This window comes from Polistes canadensis, unplaced genomic scaffold (assembly GCF_001313835.1).
Source record: "Polistes canadensis isolate GaletaPanama2010 unplaced genomic scaffold, ASM131383v1 scaffold_103, whole genome shotgun sequence".
Taxonomy (NCBI): domain Eukaryota; kingdom Metazoa; phylum Arthropoda; class Insecta; order Hymenoptera; family Vespidae; genus Polistes; species Polistes canadensis.
Window position 1 is genome coordinate 209898 of NW_014569650.1, and position 22331 is coordinate 232228.

Sequence of the window (22331 nt, forward strand, 5' to 3'; positions counted from 1 at the left end):
AGTACAGCACATAACCATAATTCGTAGTAACGTTGTATCATACTCTAAGGTAGAACGATTTTCGTCGTGTCTCGTGACTTGGATTCAGTGGCGAGGTGCTCGTAGGATTCTTAAAGACAAGAGTTAAGGAGAAGAAGAGGAAGATAGTACTGGAAGGTGGAGGTGGGGTGAGGGGGTTGCCGAGGGATAAAGGGAAGAAGGAGGAGGGGGAGGAGGAGGAGGAGGAGGGCTATGTACAAGGAATTCATGAATACGAGATTGCACTCGGAGAGCCCCGGGTAAATGGCTTGCTGTGGATGCTGGCTACTCTTCTTCTTGGGTTGAAAGACTTAGTTCAGAGAGAGAGAGAGAGAGAGAGAAAGAGAGAGAGAGAAAAAAAAGTAGAAGAAGAAGAAGAAGAAGAAGGATTTAAAAAGAGAACTTTTAACATATCTCTCTCCCTCACTCATTCGCATACATACATATACACAGCAGATACAAAACTTACATAGTTACTGTGTCTTCTTACTTTCTTTCGAAGGAAACAAAAGTATACCTAATGATCGATTAAAATGAAGTAGTCATTTAACAACCGAAGTGTTCAATGTTTAGTATAATTTGTCTATCCCTCCTTTTCCCTCCTAAGTTAGCCCATTTGAAAATGGCTCGAGATACTGCAATAAACATGATTGGCTAATGTAGCTAAGAAATTATTGTAATGACTTCGATAGAATACAATCGGAGACACTTTTCTCTTTAAGCTCTTTCTATTCAACCAAAACGAGATAATATTCTGTTTGCGTGTTTCTACATAGGAATATATATCCGGTCTCGTAGATCATTTCGTGATTTTCTTTTTTTTTTAGAGTCCTCGATGTAATTGGACTTTACTTTGTCGGGATTAGTGGAATTGACTTCTACGAAAAACATCATTCGAAAGTATCAGGAGAAAAGGGGGTAAATATCAAGCCGATGTTTCTTTTGAATTTACACTTCGATAATAAAAAACAACTTCGTACGCGTGTACACGAGTGAACGAAGAAAACGAATAGGGGTAATCAAAATTAATAATATTAAATGACACTCTGATATTTTTGTATAAATGAAATCAAAAATAAAATAAATTAATTGTAGATTGTGTGTGTGTTTTATTAAACGATTAGATTCACTTGGATGTTAAGTTTTAGTATTCGAAGAGAAAGATCATCGATCTCCATTCGATCTAGATCCTCCTTGATCGATTGGATGCTAAGGATAGAAATAAAAGAGAAAGAAAACTTCAGAGAATGACACATACATTTGTTCGATGTCTATTCAGCAAAAGGATTTGCTTATCCTGACAGTAAAGATCGTTTGTTCTTCCTCGCAACTGTCCTTCTCCCTTTCCATCATTTTATTATGTTGCAGTCTTTCTCTCTCTCTCTCTCTCTCTCTTACTTATGCAGTACACTACCTTGAATAATTTCTACGAAGGAACGAACGAATCGATTCGTAAGCATTGATCACGGTCACGTACCACGTGTATTCGTTCTTAAATACGAGCTTTAGATCATTCCGTTCGTTGAAAGCAAACATGTAACACTAACGAATACAACTTCGTGTAATAAATTGTTAGTTAATTGTAGAAATATACTATGTTGTGTACTTTATAGTATGTGCACATTAATAAAAAAAGAAAAAAGAAAATTGTTCTTGTTAACGGAACAACAGAAAATAGACAAATATTTGTTGGAAATCATTTCTTGACGATACTTTCATTTACAAGTTCATACTGTTGAATAGTTTAGAATGAACAAAAAGAAAACAATCATACAGGAATGAACGTACCAAAGATGGAAATCAATGGTCCATTGTTTAATTTACTTTTTTAAGGATAAAATTAACAAGTAGTATGATCTAAATCTCGATATATGGTGCGGTTTGTCACACGCCGTTGACCATAATATATTATGGTCGTTTTTTCCATCGTGGATTTCTTCGACTTCCTTGAAAAGTATTCTTAACGCTTGCTGACGACTATAAAAGCAAGCGTAACTATTATAAAAAAAAAAAAAAAGATAATAAAATAAAGCGAGTTCCGGGTATGGTGAGTTATACGAGTGGTAATTAAAAAATTGTTTCCCCCCTTGGAAAAATATATCTTTAATAATCATTTAATTTGATCCTAATTAAAAAGAAAATCATTAAATATAAATCTATGTGTTAGTTATTAACAATATATACGTAAAAACGCGATATGAGTATATAAACACGATTACATTTAAAACAAATCTATTCTTTCCCGAAAAATATTGAAATGCAAGTAAAAGTGTACGACAAAACCTGAGGGTAAGAGAAAAAAAATATAAAACCTATAGAAATAATGTGAAAGAACGATGAGAGATCTAAGGTGAAGGATGATCCAGGTTCACGATCATGGATCACAATGATCTTACACCCACGTATTACGCTCGAGGCTGGAACTTTCAAGATACAACTTCTACACGATGGATTTATCCTCAAAGAGATACACACACACACACACACACGAATAGAAATATAAGTATATTCGTATTTCGCAGGATAGAAATAGATAGAGTAAGAGAGAAAAAGAGAGAGAGGTAGTAAAAAGAGAAAGATATACAGAAGGTTATACATACGCGTGAATGTGTACCGGTGCTAGTACCGGTAATGCTCCTTGCCCGGTTCCGGTCTGCTCTTCTACTAACATATCTCAGTCTCGTACGTTGTTATATCGAAATACGTGTACATTGATGGAGACCAGCCATTGTGTAATGATAAAGGATACCACAATCGCGAAGGTAATAACGTTATCGTTATCTGTCCTCAGATATTGATAGCTCGATAATAATATTCGTGTTAGGAATCATGCTATTCCTATTTGTGCTTTTATCTCTTTCTTTATTTATTTCTTTCATTTTTACGAGCTAATATTTGAACAATAAATATTCTACATAATATTATTTTCATATCAACCTGTATGATAGAGAATTATTTTATGCTATAATATATTTAATCTATACGCGAGTAAATATATCTTTTATTAATTATTACGTACGTACGTACGTACGTACGTACGTGTGAATCAATGCCTATGGCTGATCAATAATTTCGTTCAATTATCCAAATGAAAGTATGTATGAAGAAAGTATTATTAAATTAATTGTTCGATCAAATAATACTGCATTTAATTCGAATATTTTAATAACAATATATATATGCACCTGCGATTGAAATGTTATTTATACGAAAATATTTAATCGGTTATTCGTAACAATCGTTAATTATAATTATTCTTTCAATTTAATCGAATAAATATTTATATATAAGTAATATCTTCGTTCATTGAAAATCAATAAAATTCATTGGCGAATTAATATCATATAGGTATATTGATAAAATATTCTATAATAAAAAGAAGAATTGTTTGCGAATAAAATAGAGAAAGAAATAAAGAAAGATGTAGTAATAGCAGCAGCAGCAGCAGCAGCAGCAGCAGCAGCAGCAGCAGCTATAGGAAACCTTTCGTTTACCTCTCTCAAACGAAACTGAAAGTCAGCACGAAGCAAGACGGTAGGAAAATAGGACGAGTCAACACTGTGTTTGACCTCGATCGAGGACACACATTCGCGCTCGTGAAGACTTACGAATACTATGCCACAATTCTAAGTAAATAAAACACGCGTTGTTACTTTTTACATACGTTCAATTCTGACGTAATCTATCAAGAAAAATTTTTCCTTCGACGGATAAATAAAAACGACATTTTTTTTTTTATTTGTTTGTCGTCTTTACTGAACAAAACATTTTTCTCTCTCTCTTTATTCTATATACGATACATTTGAGTGAACCATAATTATATTAGTTTCATTTATATTTTTAACATGCTTTTTATATGGGTCTTCGAAAAAAAAAAAACATCAAAAAACGACATGACTTCATTATGCTAATAGCATGCAATATTATATAATTTATATCTATACGTTGTGTTTAACTTTAATATTCATATGTAAATGTAGTATTATGTGTCATACTAATTCGTACATTAATATATGTATGTATTAATATTGACGTACGAATAAATTCTTTGTGAATAAACTAATTATCAAAATATTAATCGAATTAAAAATTGATTAGAAATTTAAAAAGAATTCCTAATCAAGTATAAGATCTTAATTATCTAACAATCTAATCACTCTAACAATATAATCTAACGACATTCATGCGTATATTAAAAAAAGGTGTGTGTATAAGTGAATATAACAATTATACACGTTGTAGTAATAATTGAGATTAAAAAAATAAAAGAAAAAGAAAAAGATAGAAGAGGGATATAATAATAATAATAATTTGTCGCATGCTATTAGTAATAGTGAAGACGTACCCTGTACCAAGTGGCCACCTGCGAGACGCATCGAAAGGGGTTGGAGAAGCGATGTTTAATCCGTACAACGGAGGGTGTAGGTAGGTGGTGGTGGTCGAATCAGGCCCGTTTGTGTAATATATATATATATTTTTTGGTATTTTTTTTTTTGGTATTGGCAGACGTGTGTCACGCAGTACACGAGGGAGATACGTGGTCCCAACACACATATAGACGAGAGCACAGGTGAAGTAGTAGTAGTAGTAGTAGTAGTAGAAGTAGTAGTAGTAGTGGTAGTAGTAGTAGTAGTGGATGGTGATGGTGTAGTAGTAGTAGTAGTAGTAGTAGTAGTAATGGTGGTGGTGGTGGGTGTGGTAATGTGTTCACAGGCCCCGTGAAAGCGAGGCAAAAGCAAAAACAACAAACAACAAACAACAACACCACAGGTCAGAAAAAAATTACTATATTATTTATGTATATGAATAATATATACTCGCAAAATTGAATATAGTGCATATAATATGTGTATAAATTTACGTTGTTTAATAAATAGTGTATAGACTAAAAAATATTGCATATATGTATAGATATAGTATTTTATGATACGATGCACTTATGTGTTTTACATTTACATCGATTCAAATCGAATCTAATATATTTTATTAAAAGTTAATTCAAATATTATAATTATGTATACATATATAAAATATTTGATTATGGTGATATGCGTGTAAAAGGGAACCACGCGACGAGTTCGAAGAATTACATTCATTAAAAATAGCTTTGACACAATGAAAATATATTAAATAATAATGAAGTGCATCAATCTCTAGAGGATTAACAAAATTTGGATAAAGTGATGGTAGCGTATCATTAAACTTCAAATATTGCAAAAGCTCTGACCAAAATGAAAATAAAAGTAACAAATTAATGGAAAAGACAAGTATAGCAAAAGTATTTCCTAAATTTTCATATAGAATATTTAAATAAAAGAAGAAAAGAAAAAAAAAATTAAAGAAAAGCATCGAACTCGTGCTCATGGTTGGTTGTGAATACTAAATATAATGCGGATTATTTTCAAAGCAGATTTTTTATCGAAGAAATGAAACGTGAACGAGCATCGATTATTTCATACAATTAAACCTCTCTCACGCGTGATTTTCTCTGTCACTTTTATCGAGTGATAAAATCAGTTAACTTGAATAAGCCGATTATCAAAAATAAAAATCAGGAACGAAAGTGACATCCCGTTTTTCCAAAGGAAGTATTTTAGAAAAAATATTTGGCCTCGACTCTATGGTCGAACAAACTTTAGCATTAAAAAAAAAAAAAACTATTACGAAAAGCCGTGAGAGGATTTAAGATGAAACGATGATGGTCGGGACGTTTTTTTTTTCGTGTTTCAAGAAATATTCCACTTTTAAGCTGATATAGATTTCTGGAGCTGAACAAATGAACAAATTTTCTAAAGGGATACAAGCTGCTTTTTTTATTTTCTTTTTTTTTTATTTTTAATATATATATATGGGAGTAACCATAAAATTATTATGGGGCTTTTGGTGCTGTACCTCCTATGTCCACGGAAGGCAAGCATGTGAGGACAGAAAAGACGTAACGCGTGAAAATCGTTGACAAAGAGGAATCATCAATCAAAAATAATTACAATGATTAAAAAAAAGAAGAGAGAAAATAAAAAAATATATATATTAAACTAAATAATGATCGAAGGGATATACTGTAGTCAAACTCAGATACGCAGGAATTTTACTGATGTAAAATTTATTATTATGACAATTGATTCTGTTTGAAATAAAAAATCTCTTGAAGGAAACGAAAAATTTTCGAAAAAGATTCGATCCTGCGTACACCAACGTGACTTTCAGTAAACCCTGAGGGCTTGGTATCAATAATAAAAACTAAAGGAAATGAAAAAAGAAATGTATGGGATTTGAAAGAGAAAGAGAGAGGGAGGGATAAAAAGAAAGAAAATAAAAGAAAAGAAAAGAAATGAAAAGGAAAGACATACACAGGATGATTCCCTGGCATATCCACGAGTCGTGGAACTCGTTATTACTCCCTCTGGCGGTGGTTAATTTCGCGCTCTCTGCAATTTCTCGAAATCGGCATGTAAAGTGCACCACAGCCCTGCCAGTGATACGACATTGTGCGCGCGCGCGCATATTTCTATTACAAGCGGATGAGCTATAGGTTTTAATAAGAACATCCTTGAAAATAAAATTCCAAACAAAATAAAAAAAGTATCTCTCCTTACATCCTACTCCCATTTATGTCCTTTTTTTATTGTTTTTTTTCCTCTAAATATATAAAAGATCTTTTCTTTCAACAGCTTCCTTCGATCGATAACGATCATGACTCTAGAAGAGATATTATAACCAAGAAGATAGGATAAAGTTAGTAAAAAGAAAAAAGAAAAAAGAAAAAAGAAAAAGGTTTTATATATTAACCAAGTTAATTTCAAGAACATTCTTATACATTTTCCTTCCTGATAGCGAGGATACTGGTGGCTTCTTAAAGATGAACCACCTTCTTACACAGGTTCGTTATAAAAACGATGAGATATCGAGAAGGAGTAAGGATGTTCTTACCTTGGGTAAAGATGCCAGACATTGTTGCTTCACGTCCCAGACGAGCTGATCCTTAGGAAATTGAAGACACTTGCTAACGTAGAGTTCCGGTACGTGAACCCTAGCAAGAAGTACACCTTCCTCGACTGGTCCAGCCTCTGATACTGCAACACCACTGGCATCTTGATTCTGTTGCTGAGCTTGACCTTGGGATTGGCCAGCAACAGTGGCCTGAGGACTGGCCAGTTGTGATTGACCCGAGCAAACGTTTCCTGCGGACTGTTGCTGCAGTCCTCCTTGCTGTTGCTGTTGTTGTTGCTGCTGCTGCTGCTGCTGCTGAGATTGTTGATTCGGTCCCGCCTCCATTGCGAGGACCTCGCTCTTTCAGACGATTCCACGGTCACGGAATCACATCTGAAAGGAAAATCGAATAACCCTAACGTTTAGTTATGCGAAAAATATGAAATATTCCATGCATTAGAGGAATGAGGAAAGGATCGAAGATGAATATCGAGTTGAAGGAGAGATATACGTTAACAAGCGTGTAAACGCCATAAACTCGACGTATCCTACGAGAAAAGCTTTTCAAAGGACGTTGAAAAACTAAGGGACCGACTAAAGAGAAATTGCTCCGAGCCATTGGCGTAAAGAAACGCGCGCGAGGAATCAAATTATATAACAATTTATAAAATCCCCCTTATTTTATTAGACAGTTACCGTGTAGTAGTTCAATGAATATACACCTTAATAGATTGTCGTGGTATGCGGAAACGGAAGAGATGCCATGCCGCGCAAACGATTAGAAAAATTCATAGATTTTACCATGATCAGTGGGTATCTTCGTGGAATGAACCGAAACAAAACACAAAGACTATACCAATATATTTCAATTCGAAAAAACATGTGTAACAGTAAATGAGATAAAATGATGGGAGAGAAAAAGAAGAAGAAGAAGAAATCAGAAGCAACGAAATAAAAATAAATACATGAGAAACATGTAAGGAATTAAACGATCCCAACCTATGAATATTACAATCATGATAAAAATGGACAATGGGTATTACCTATCTCCATCTTACGTTTATACTTACACAGAGAAATAGGAATAAAGACGTAACGAGGCGATCTTGAGCCGTGCTATACGGGCCATTAGCTAAGCCAGACGCATATCCCATGTAAGATAGAATGAGGGACAAGGAAGGAGAATATTCCTAGGTTCCATATTACAAGAATGAGAGAGAGGGAAAAACCAAGAGGGAGATGGGTGTCACAAGACCGGAACTATAATCGTATAGTTGTCACTTTTGGTATGCAGATGGAAGAGTAGACCGTGAAGTAAAAGGTAAAAGGTGTATTGCAGTTGAAAAGAGGGAAATCTGAGTACTTTCCCCCCCCTCTCTCCCTCTATCTTCCTCTTTCTTTTACATTTACTCTCTATACCCCATTTATATGTACTTATATTACCAAGTCTTTTTATTATCATTGTCCTGTTATTTTTTTTTTCTTAAATGGGAGTAGAGGGTAGGTGCGGGTTATTATCACATCGGTTAAGTAGCTCTCTAAGTAACATTTTCATAAATTAATTATAACATATGCAAGAGAGATCGTTACCGAGTTTCCAGTTTTCGTACGTACTTGTTTATCTGAGTTAGCGCGATAGTTATCTCCGTTTTTATTATACACCTACGTATCTTATTTTACACGTGTTTGCTTATATGAGACTTATCGAAAAGATGTTTAAACTTTGATAAAAATAAGGATAATGATATTAGGGTCCGTGTATGTGTGTGTGTGTGTGTAAAAGAGAGAAAGAGAGAGGGGGAATGTCAGGGCCGTCCCTTAACCTTTGTCGTCCTTCGAACATCCTCCTCCCTCAACAAATGTCGTTGTCCTCTTACCAAGAAAACCTTACATAGCCTTGAACAATCTTTTTCAACAGTTTTAATTACGTTCGAATTAAGCTTACAGCCTGTTTAAAACTACGCCCACGCGAATTGCTACGTACCTGCCGTTGAAATCTTCACAGGATCGTATCTAAACAATATTTTTTTTCTATTCCCCAAGCTACGTATACTCCCATACGAAATAAAGTTAAAGATCAGAACGCGTTGTTGATTGGTGTTCAGATCCTGTACGAAAGGTTTCGAACAAAAATTGCAAAATTTGTTTCAACTGCGTAAGGGTTGCATAAAAGATATTAGGAATATTTTTGTACGTTGTTCAGAATTGTATAAAAAAAAAAGATGTTAAAAAAATTGGTCTATCTTTCGTGTCTCGTGAAAAAAATATTCGCAATATACGTAAAAAAGAAATAAATGTTTTAGATGATAAAATAGAAATGGTTTGGGTGCTAGAGATGGAATATGGATACGGCCCTGCCTAGGGTGTCCAGACAGAAAAATCGCAAAGGCTCTCCTCTCTCGCTATACTCGATGAGAGTAGTGCCACGAATAAGGGCCACATAAAGACGGGTCATAAAACTATGATTTACTGCTTGTCATTGATGCGTTTGCTGTCCGTCCGTTAAGATCCTTCTCTCCAGTTCATCATCGTCTCCTGGGTTCGTTCCCTCTTATTATCTTTCTTATACTCTTTCTTTTTTCTTCTTTTGCATTCAACCTTCCTCGCGAAAAATAAAAAAAAAAGAAGATAAAACTAACAATAATCGATTTCGTAATATAAATTTCAACTATATCATCAAGAATCATTCGTTTAACAAATTATTATTCTTTTTTTCTCTTTAAACTGAGAAATAATACAGAAAAAAAAAAGAAGAAGAAGAAGAAGATGTTTTTAATTCCTAAGGTTCTCCAGGTACCGCGGGTTTAATACTGAAACCTTTCCAAAGGTTTGTCCTTGAGTAGGCTTCTCGCAAGGGCTTCTTCATTCTTCATGCATTGTCCTCCAAGCATAAGTCATATATACATACATGCACGCGCATACATGTAAATATATATATATATGGGATGTGGTCAGTGGGTTATTTAAAGTTTTAACGCAGTCAGAACTCATGGCAAGAAGAAGACGGTCATGTTTAATGGTGTCTGCGGTTTCCCATCAAACTTCTCTCTCTCATAGTGTGTACCTGACATCTCGCACTTACCTTCTATATATTTTCTCTCTCTTTCTATCCTACTTGGTTCATGTATCGCCCTGCGGGAGTCTTTTAACCGATCTTCACCCTCTTCTTCTTCTTCTTCTTCTTCGTCTTCTACTTCGTCTTCTACTTCTACTTCTTCTTTTGGCTGCATTCAAATCGAATCTTTTGCTGCTTGGATATCCGTAAATTGATTTTTCTCGCTTTCCTCAGCCTACCTTCGTTTATTACCACTACCAACAACCGGTTGGCCCTGCTGAACCTCTTAAAACTCTCTCTCTCTCTCTCTCTTTCTTTCTTTCTTCAAAGTTATTACCTATCACGTGTATATACATCAAATAATCTCCTGCGAATTTTCGTACGTTCGAGATATTATTATAAGTTAACTGTAACAAATATCGAATGATAAATAATTGATCGAATCGGGTGAAATGTGTGCTGCGCTCTTTTGCATCATTTCCTTTTTCTTTAATTTTTTTTTTATCCTCTCTTGTTCTGTTGCATAGTAAGTATAGTAAATAGTAACAAATATTAAATGATATTTCCATGTTATGTTTCCATAAATTCTCGTAAACGAAACGTTGTCTAGTAGAAAATATTGTATACCCTGTTAAACGATTCTAATAATATTAATAATAATAATAATAATAATATTTGTGGGAGTACCACACGGGGAAATAGAAAGGAAGTAGTAGTTGTTCACGCACGGGGAAGACAAGTTTGTATAGTTACGGTGACATATGTTACGCACGTGTAACGAGTTGGCTATAATTACGAACGAATGGAAAATACTGTTGCACTCTAAGAGCTCCGTATGTCATTGCATTGTTGTATTGTGTTCCCTGCATATATTCTCTCTTTCTCTCTTAACGACGAATTACTAATGGACTTTAACATAATTGTGGAACACTCGGAAGTGTTTAAGAAATAAAAAAGAAAAAAAAGCAAGCATACATTGACAAAAAAAGAAACAATCAATCTCTTTGAATGATTTTTCTTTCCCTCGCGTAGAAACATACTTAACGATTTGGTTAATTATTTTTCTCTATTTTTAAAAACCATTGAGAAAGTCTGTTAAACAACCACAAGTTTACTCTCTCTCTCTTTCTCTTTTTTTTTTTTAAATACTGGAATACAAAGAGGCTTCTCAGACGAAAGGTACACAAAGGTACAGGTAACTTACACTAACAGGAAATTCCCCATACCTTAGTCACCCGTTTTAGCACCTGTAACTACTACAAGTCTAACACAATGCATGCATGCATGCATGCATAGACCAAAAAACAGACTAGCTGCTGTCGATATGCAGCAGTAAAAAAAAAAAACAAAAAAAAACCAGAAAAGTAATAATAAATTCATCGTGTAAGCATTACGAAAGCAGTCGGTGTATAAATAAACGAGGTCCTTTCGTGTTCTCTATCTTCATAAATAACTAATAGTCTTGTCTACGACGAGCTCACATATATACACACGCAAATACATCCCACATATATCCCCGTATCGATTTCATTCGAAGGTTTACGTTTAACTTTAAAAAACAAAGTCTACGTTAATAAGTTTGCAGTTCGTTGTTTTTAAATTTGAACACACCATAGAAAAAGAAAAAGAGAGAGAGAGAGATATAGTGGACAAACCTTGGTGAGATTCATTTGAATTTTTCATCCAACCAACCAACCATCCCCACCACCACCACCCTCCCCCCGCATATACCCTGCACAGACAAAAAAAGTTTCTCCAGACGCTAGTAAACTTCGTGTGCAAGCATGCCTGCCTGTGTGTGTGTAGTTGAGGTGTGTGACTACGTAGAAAGAAAATTGATGAGGGTGTAGAAGAAGATGGTAGGAAGAAAAAGAGTGTGCGTCTGTCTTGATCACTCTGCGAACTCGTATAAAGATCTTTAGACCTACGTGTGGTTCACGTATGTCTGCTAAAAAAGGGATAGAGAAAGAAAGAAATAAAGAGAGGGAAAGGGAAAGGGAGAGGGAGAGGGTAAGGTGCGGAACAAAAAAGGAAGTTCGTCGTGTCGCGAGAGGGACGAAAGAATAACAAGCTGCATCACCCCCTCGGCTCCTCAGCCCTCCTCCTCCATCTCCCTTTTCTCACGTCGATAACTTCCCTTTAAGGGTTGCAGCCATTCTCAAGGGAATGAGAAGCTTTCGTTTCTTCACATGTACCATATATTTTGATTTTTTTTTTCCTCCCTTTACTTTTACCATTACTCGTAACTCAAATTTTTTGTAGATGTTCTCAGTACCGAAGACACAATCTCGTTGATACAAATCATTTTTGATTATTATTATTATTTATATTGCAAGGGATTGATCTTAGTGACATGAATAATATTAAACACGACGTTAATCGTTATCCTATCGGGGATATCATCTGCATGAACAAGCAACCGGACCATATTCAGAACACTATGAACATGAGTGAACGTGGGTGATCAGGATTGTCGTATGAATATTTGATGGGCTGATTTCCAAAGTAGCGTATGCGTATCCTATAGTTATCTAACTGCATGCTATCTATTCTAAGACACATTTTATGAGCCAGGATCGCAAAAGATATATTATTCACCTCTAATGTATATTTAATATTATTCTATGTATTATTTTTATATAAATGATACTTATGTGCATTTTCATTTTTCTTTATAATCATTCAAATCGTTTCTAATGAAATTAAATAAACGAAATAGTTAGAAAAGTATAGGTATCAAAGATCAGGGAGAAATAAGAACAGAAAAATAATAAAGTGTAGAGAATAAATAAATGAAGATTGATAAAATGAGATATAAAAAAATAATGGGTATTTCAAAAACAAAAAAAAAAACAAAAAAACAGTATCAGAAAGTGAATGACACGTCGAAGCACGTGTCGATGCCATTTACTGAGACTTACCCCACAAACGTTCAACGACCTCTGCACCAGCTCAACCCTCCACCCAGGTTAACACACGATATCACCAACAGTACGGTCAGCCATTGCCAAAAACAACCCCCGGAAGTTGCACACACAGGACCCCCTCCCAAAATGCACCAACAACGCCGCCAAGGAGGGAGAGAGAGACAGAATTGGAAAAGATGAGAGAGAGGGTGAGCATGTACCGGCTGTAGCAAGATGGCGACGATATCAACCCTTCTTCTTCATCTTCTTCTTCTTCTCATTCGAGTAGGATAAATTACGTGCTTGTATACTTTCAGTCTAGTCTTTTTCTTCAACACTTTCTATCTGTCTTTTTCTCACTATTTCTTTTTCTTTCGTTTGCATATGACGTATATATACATATATGTCTGTGTGTGTATATTGTATACGTATATTTATATATGTATATATATATATATATACATATGTATATTTCTCGGTAAAGTAAGAAAAAAGTATAGATAGCAGGAAGAGAACGCGAGAACCCAGCACCGTGGGGGTGCATCGCACGACTACACGACTACACCTTTTGATAAGGGTGCTGCTCGATGGTGGCGCCATCGTCGCAACCACCACCAAAGCTGGCCGGATGTCGGTCGCTTGGCAACCAGGAGAGATCGACCGACCATCCTCCAACCCCTCCTGCAACCCCTCCTGTAACCCCTCCTGCAACCCCTCCTGCAAAAGCCCTCCTGCAAGCCCTCCTACAACCCCTCCTCCTTTAACGCGCCTTCCCGCCTACGAGACGCTCTTCCTAACCCGCGTTACTCACCCCCTCCTCCACCTCCTCATCCTCCTCCTCCTCTCTGCCAACCACCTACTATCATCCCCCGTTCGCCGTATTTATGCGTTACTCTTTTTAACAAACTTCGGTGTACCGATTGAACGCGTTCGTTTCGTTAGAAATAGCTTTTAACTCAACTGTTCAAGGTTTATTGACAAATTAAGGGTTGATCGATCCTTGCCGAAATTTCAAATGATTAATCAATCTATTTCCTATCCTAATTGATATCGTCCCATTACTATTATCGTTGATTCCTACGTTTCAATCTTTCAACGAATCTTTGATTGTACCAATTAGTAGAGACAACCTCTGTTATTGATTAACAATACCAGGTAAGAGAGAAGTTATGTATCATGAAGTATTGAAATGTTGGTTAATAATGTAAAAACAAAAGAAGAATGTCATTTATAGTGCGCGTTCGCATTAATTCGATCCAAAAGTTCGGACTTCTTAATTTAATTCTAAGTTATCCTAATTCGACGTGTTGAAGAGAGAATTATTAAACGTCCCCCGTGAGTTTTAACATCGGTCTATGGATAAAAAAAAAAAGGGAATAATATATCCGTTTTACTTTGTTCGAATGAAATAATACATAAGACTAAAATGACCTAATTGGAACGCGATCATTTATTAATTAGTATGACAGGTACTCATTGATATTGCATGTCACGAAAATAACACATCGATTACTATTATTAATTATTTCTACAGATATTTAGAAACTTTTGATTGTTTTCTAATGTACATCTCGCGAAACACAGACAATTATTAACTGTAAAATCTTTATCTCTTTCTCGAAAAACCGATGGGGTTAAAAATGTTGAGGGGAAAAAAAGGGAATAAATAAAAAAAAAGAGTGGGAAAGAGAGACAGAGAATCTTTAGAAATAACGAAGGTAATCCTCTTTGGTATCTCGAATCGATTTAGACTCGGGGGAACACTTTGATGGTATCAAAACGATTGCTCTCTTAGACAAGACAAAATATTGACTCCATATTTATTTCTAATTTCAATATTTACCAACGGGGACCCTCCCCCCTGGCCCCTTAAATTTTCTAATACGCGAATAATAATTTTTCTGATCGAACGATAGCACGATCGATATAATAGTCCGTTAAGGTATAATGCTGAACGGTTAAAAATATTTTCTCCAACCCCTTGGTAGTATTTTAATACACCCTGAAACACAAAATTTGACTGAATTTTTGATATCATTTTTCCAGGCCACGTTGCAACGAGTTTTGCAATCGAATCAAGTGTAGCATATTAGGAAAACTAGTTGGAATAAACGAAAGGTAAAGTAGTATTAGTAGTAGTCATAGTAGTAGTAGTTGTATTTACGTGTGCTCGTTATCACACGGAAACTGGGCAAAATCCAGTCGGCTGTAGAGTAGTACTGGGTTAAATCGAGTTACCAAACGCGATTGAATTAACGCGTTTGTAACTTTGTGTACGTCGTTTACCAATTCATTCCTAATTTCCGAATAAATGATAGACTCTTCGGAGTCAGGAATGAAAAGATTTACAAGCGTTCGGAACAAAAAATAAAAACAAAAAGAAAAGAAAAGAATGAAATTAAAGGGATAAACGAAAAAAGGAACATATAGTTAACGTTATACTTGCAAAGAGAGTATTACACAAGTTAAAATAAAATCCTTTAAAAGGGAACACTCGAACAACACTCAGTGTTTTGGTGTTCTATCACCTACCCTCTCTTATTCTCTAAATATACCTATATTTGTCCTTTCCCTTTAGCAGCAATATGTCAGAGGCTTTTAGCTACCCCTAGGTGCTTAGAGAAACCTCCCCTAAAGTTTCTACCATAAAGCAGTGAGAAGTTTCTCTGTCTTTCTCTCTCTCTCTCTCTCTCTCTCTCTCTCTCTCTCTCTCTCTCTCTCTCGATTTTGTGTTGACTTCACCCTTCAAAACTAAAAGTACTTGACATAGTCATCGATCAAAAGTATACAAATTTCCTTAACTATAATATCACCCATATAAAAACCACCAGAGTTAAAACATAAAAACATATATATATAAATTACACGAATTAAAAATGAAAAAAAAGTATTTGGAGTTTGCAAAAATGTGCACCCTCAAAAGCTTGAAGGCAATCCTGATGACAACCTTTCAGAATTGAAACTCGAGTCCTTGGAAAAGTACTTAAGAAGAAAAAAGGGCAGGAAGGTTACTACTACTACTACTACTTTTTGAACAGAACGAAGGGAATAAGGGTGAACAAAAATCGCCTACGAACATGAATCCTTTTGTCCTGAATTCTTTAGGGATATTTCCATTCACCCCTTTACTTTTTCTCTCTTTCTTATTGCAAGAAAAAGGGTAGCAAATGCTTGACAATGGTAGACGGTAGGCAATACGTAATTGGCCTTCGACGTACGCATATATGTATATCCTTGTTAATGAAAGGAGACGAGTCCTGCCTAATGTCCTCGATACTAGATCTTCCCTAAAATACTCCTCTACTCTAACGACCCTTCCAAACTAACTACCAAAATCTATTATTACAGTAATCTTTAACCCTCTCTCTCTTTCTCTCTCTTTCTCTTCTCTGTCTGCCAATTTCTCACTCGCTAACACAAAAACGTATGTTCCAACATAAATTAGTTTTACCTTTCGAAATCCTTTAATTAATACCGCGTGTCCTATTAAAAGAAGAAGAAGAAGAAGAAAGAAAAAAAAACAGGAATGAACTTTGTGACTCGACGTAGAAAAAGAAAAATGAACCAGGGGATGACGTTTGGAAAATGAGATGTCAAAAATTCAATGACGATCGAAAACGTAACAAAAAAATGGTTGAAGAGGAAGATTGAGGGAAAAGAAAAGAAGAAAAAAAAATGAAAAAGGGATGACGATGATGGCGAACGCGTCGTCGTCGTCGTGATGGTGGTGGTGTCAGCGATAGGACTAAGGGAATAAAAAAAAGAAAAAAAAGGAAAAAAAAAAGAAGAAGAAGAAGGTTCTTTTTAAAAGAGCACCCACTCTTATCCTCTCCGATAATATCTCTATCTCTTTCCTTCTCGAAAGTGACGTAGCAGACGACATTCAACATCCGTTTTGAACGTTGCACCACAAAGCACGGATATCAGCAGAGACAGCTCCTCTTTTAGGGTGGGAAGAAGATCGGTGGTTGGTAGGTCGGGGGGGGCAGGTGAAGGGACAGGGGGGATCGGTGAAAAAGTAGGTGCAAGGTCCTTTCAGATTAGATCGCGTCCAATTTAGTTCATTCGAGGTTTGACCTCGATTGCTAGCCATCTCGGGGGGGCTCCCACCATTTTTTTAATTCTACCTACATGCAGGATGTGACACACTCTCTTCAATCTCAACCCTCTTCTATTTTTTTCTCTTTCTTTTTGTTTTTTTTCCCCCTTATCTCATCGCTGTCGTTGTAACTAAGCGGGAACTATTTAAAAAAATATCGTTTGATATTACCTATCTCAACTTAAACAATGTTTTAATATATTTTTCTTTCGTATAAATAACAAAAAAATCCATCAATATTTCGCGTGTATATACCTAATTATTTTTAAATTATTTCTTTAACGTATAATGAAATTTCGGATAGGGATTCTCGAAATGACGTTGATACGATTTGGAAAAGGGTCAATTAAATGAAGCAATGCGAGATTGAAAATCTAATCGAAGTCTAAATGCTCGCCTCAAAGGATTCGATCGAATTTCATCCATGGGCCAGTCGAAGTAGCGACGCTCTTATCAAGGGTGTCGACGAAACCCCATTAATTTAGGAAGCTCGGTGGGGGTTAACCAAGAGCGAAGAAGGTTTTACCAGTCAAAGGAAACTACCCCCTAAGCAGTGTGTGACGTCTATTTGACGTTTGATCGATTTCCATCAGCCTACTTCTCCTCCTTCGATAAACCTTCAAGGGTTTCCTCGAGTTTACGTATACCGTAAAACAATGCCGAGTGCTATTACTTACGTATAATTAATGCACCTTCATTTCAATAATACGAGTAATTAAGATTTCTAATGACTTTTCGTTGCATAATTGACTCGAGTTAAAATACAATACATAATTAAATAAGTTAGTGGATGAAAAGTTGTTTGAACAAGACAAAAAAAATAAAAAAGAAATCAAGATCTCATTCGTTTGAAGTTAAATTACCGTAGTAAAACGATCTTCCCACGAAATAATGACGATCCTCAATGATCCAACAACTCGGCGGTTCAAGTTCCGGAACGATGATCGCATAAGTGTGACCAACACAGCTTTTTTTCCTTCCCCTTTTTCGGTTAATACTTATTTATAATTCTCCTCGCGAGAGAATAGTTTTTTCCAACTTAAACACCCCGACACGAATACGACGCACTTAAATCGAATCATTTTTTGGATAAATATATGATATATTATCCAAATAATAAACGGGTTGGACACAACAAGTTTTGCTACTTGTCTCCTCGGGAGATATCAAACGAGAGGACGGACAGTTTTCTAATGAAAATTCAAATGAGAGGGTTTTCAAACTGAAGGAGCTGGATTACCTGGACGTATGTCAACTTGTCTTTGAGGAGTGCTCATTATTTACCAGTCAACTTTTTTTTCCATCTGAATTTCCATCTCGAAAATTGTTCTTTCAATAAAACAACTCTAAAGGAAGGTAAGAACATTTTTTTCCATGATTTTGTTTTCTTTATGACTAGACATTTTCCATAGAGAGAAGAGAAAAAAAAAAGAACTTCAACTCGCGATTAACATTAGAAGAAGTTCATAATTATTTATTAAGACGCGAAGGGGGTAAAATCAGTTTGAACGTTCCTCGTTAGCGTAGCATCAAAACTTAGTAATTTCTTTACGGAAAACTTTTCTCCTGTAGCAGCCCTCTCAACTATCTCCCTCCCACCCTTTCTTCCGCCTTTTCCAATTGTTAGACAATGAAAGAATGTTGAGAGCGTAAGAGTAATTCACACCGAGGTACCGAGGTTACTCCATACAGTTTCTATGGGAAAAGAGAGGCCAGGAAATCCCACGTAAGACAGGAAGGAATATCCTGTAAAGGAAGTAAGACAAAGACAGAGAGGACATAGAGAAAGAGAAATAGATTTTAAGGAAGTCCCTTCACTGTTACAACGAAGTTCTAACTTTCCAGTGTCAGTTTAGTCAACTACCCACACCTTTCTACGTTCGCCTACACTGCTGGTGATCCTTCTTATCTACCGAGTTAAGGTAAAGAGTAGGTTGGATTAAACTCGGTGTCCCTAAAGTAAGCGTTCATTTGTCCGTTCCAGTACCATACTTTTTACACCAACCATATATTTACCAGGAAAAGAATTTCTTTACGGTATATGATCAACGACAAATTTCAATTTAGGTTTCAACAAACAAACCAAAAAAAAATGTCCAAGAAAAGTTATTGAACGAAATACGTGGAAACGAATTATGAGAACGAACTTATCGTAGCAAGATTGTGCAATAAGATGATTACTTTAGGGACACCATGTATATGTAAATAAAGGATAACTTTTTTAGGGTATAGAACAATGATTGAAGAAGTAGGGAAAAGTTTGAAGAATATTCTGAGAGGTCCTGGAGGAGTAGGAGTAGGAGTAGGAGTAAAAGATATTGGCATGAACCTGCAACGCCATATATAGACAAGGATACCTATAGACGACATTTACAGACGAGTTTACCCTACGTATGTTTGCGTGTGGGCGTTAAACGATGAAAAGAACCTAGTGGTTGTATTGCTGGGAAGGGGTACGAAGGGGTAGGAAAAGGTAAAAGTGTAAATCGTGGTAGTGTACGTGTAGGTAAGCCAGGATTGTAAATACTGCATCGTTGCTGCCTACCTCGCACGTTTCATATGGTGTACATATATACAATCGATTTCAATCATTCCAAACATTTATTCTAACCCATAAATATATATCAAAAATATTTTATTTCAGAGACAAAAAAAAACGTAATAAACAATCAAAGATTAATCGTAGTAATCAACAAAATTCAACATTTGTAAATAATACCTATACGAAATTTAGGATAAAATGTTGAACTCGATTCCTGGCACGTATTTGGCAACTTACCAGAACACCCTGGGTATCCTTAATCAAGGAATAAGAACCTTTTGAATGTCGGCCATCTATCCGCGGCGTTTTCTTGACGTACGAGATTATTTCTGACATTACTATGAATAGACCGAATAGAATAAGTTAACACACGTTGGCTACGCGTATTTTAATTATTCATAGTAAGAACGTATCAATTAATAATTCGTTCTTTCGTTCGTTCGAATCAAAGCAAATTTATGATACGCGTATCGAACCTAATTTTCTTCGTTGATGTGCAACTGCGAACGCGTCATTTTAACGACGATCTATTTATATAGACAAATATTTATCACTCTACGTTATTATATTTAGTGGGACGAATCAATAAACGATCATTGAGCTCAATCAGATTTTTTTTGTCGAGTTTGCCCAATCGATGCTAATCATTTCTTTATAGAGATTGAATTGCTTATAATAGTATCAGAGACGTTATAGGAATAATAATATCTTCTTAGAATCTCTTAATGCGATATAATAATATCTCGTGACGAAAGTTAAATATATTCCTTTTTGATCCTTTTCTTTCTCCATTCACCGAACGAACGATCTATAAATTTCATCAAAGAATTATCCTCAACGACAAAACGAGGAAAGCTAATTCTTATGGTTGACCATGGGCTAGCTAGCTAGCTAGCTAGCAGCAACGATGCTACTTATCATGATAAATGTCCTATGCTAGGGATCGGCACGGCCTCCTAAGACGCTGAAATATTTCTGCAATAAACATGAACCTTCTCTGTACCTTCCCACGCCTCTCTGCAGGACTATCTTGTATATTCTCTCTCTCTTTCTCTTCCATTCGATGACTAGCAGAACCAAGGTTAACATTTTTAAATAGTTCAAGAAGAAATCTTTCTCGGTTTCACTTTCATAAAAGAAGACAAATTCTAATCCCATTATTCATCATAATCCTTTGCATTTTTTCTTCATATATATATGCATAAAAAAATATATGTAGGATATACTTAACGATGTTTGATACATCACAAAAATTTATACAGACGTTTGACGAACATCCTCGCGCAAATATCTGACCGAGAAACGTCAAATTAATCAAACCATTAATTAAGAAAAATATCTAACGAACAATTGGAACAAATTAAAAACCATAAATTTCCAAAAAGAATGTTCTGTTTCCTGCGGAATCACATTTTCTTAAAGAAAAACGTAATCTAGGAGACACATACATACATATATATATCTTATTCTCATTTGCACGTAAAATTCGAAGGGTGAAATTCAGCCGAAATAAGAAAGAAAGAGGGAGGGTGAGGGTGAGGAAGAGGGAAAGGGAAGACAGTCGCATTACCTCAACGATTTATGCGGCTCCTTTCCCAAACGCATTCATCATTCCATGGTGTCGGCGGCTTGCTTTTACCCTCCCCCTCATCCCTCCTCCTACAACTCCAACTCTTCCTACTCCTCATCCTCGGGTTCACTCTCGCTCTCTACCTGTCTGACTCTCTCTCTCTCTTTCTCTTTCTCTTTCTCTTCATCCTCTTTCCTCTTTCTTTTGAAGATTTAGCCCAGCTCTCTTGACTCCTCCTCGTTTTATATACACACGTACACACACATCCATTCATTTCCTCAGTTATACATACGCAAAACCCATACATTGGATCTTTCTCTATTCGCTCATTCACATGCATTTATTTTACTATCACACACACACACATACTAACTTTGTCTCTGCGTCTCTTTCTTTCCTTTTAATTCACTAACCAATACAGATACAGGATACTTTCTAAACCCCCCATGAGTCGTACTCGTTCTCTCATATGCACGCAGAATGCACGCAGAGTGGGAAACCAAAGAGAAGAGGAAAATGTTTGTGTTGACGGCAACAATTGTCCCCGTTTATTCGATTATTATCATCGACTTTCCAATCATTTTTATTCTTTTTTAATTTTATATGAATTATGATTTGATTCTTTTCGTCAGACTGGTCTCTCTCTCTCTCTGGAAGGGTCCATAAATGAAAGGAATTGAAAGAGAGACTATAAGAGAAAGTACGAGGACCACCCCGATGACTCCTCTTTCCAATTTTTTATTCATGAACTTACAAGAACAGCTACGTGAATTTACGTGTGGGTGGTGTTCAGAGAAACGAGTATACTACATGCAAACATACACGTACATACATTAATACAAACACACGCATACTCTTTCTCTCTCTCTGTTTTACTGCGAAATTTACTGTTCACTTAATTCCTGGTTGACACTCTGGTGAAACTAACTGTTGAACGACGTTGAAAAATACTAGACAAAGCGAACGATTTAGGGGGGAACAATTTGATCAATCCGTAAGTGGACATTGTGTCGAGGGAATTCTAATTCTAATTGTGTTTAGCCACTTTACCAAGTACCAACGAATCACTAATTTGTTTAGTATTTGACGTTTCCATAGAGAACATCTGCCTAAAATCAAACCGAATTTGTTATCTATTTGTACGTTCTTTGAAACGAAACAAGATTACGTTTTAATGGTGACAATGACGATGATTGATAAATTAAAATTGC

The 22331-nt window shown here is 35.7% G+C and overlaps 1 protein-coding gene across 8 annotated transcripts in view; it reads right to left on the reverse strand.

Moving 5' to 3' along the window:
- LOC106787509 (SH3 and multiple ankyrin repeat domains protein 3) overlaps positions 1-22331 on the reverse strand; it is a 92556-nt gene that overhangs the window by 20363 nt on the left and 49862 nt on the right. For 4 of the 8 annotated variants that reach the window (XM_014749909.1, XM_014749906.1, XM_014749908.1 and 1 more), the window contains exon 3: positions 6949-7341. In XM_014749909.1, the coding sequence (XP_014605395.1) occupies positions 6949-7293 (345 nt within the window). In that variant the 5' untranslated portion in view covers positions 7294-7341. Of the gene's footprint in view, positions 1-4363; positions 4384-6947; positions 7342-12924; positions 13283-22331 lie in introns of those variants that run through there. The other 4 variants (XM_014749907.1, XM_014749903.1, XM_014749902.1 and 1 more) reach the window with 3 other exon arrangements.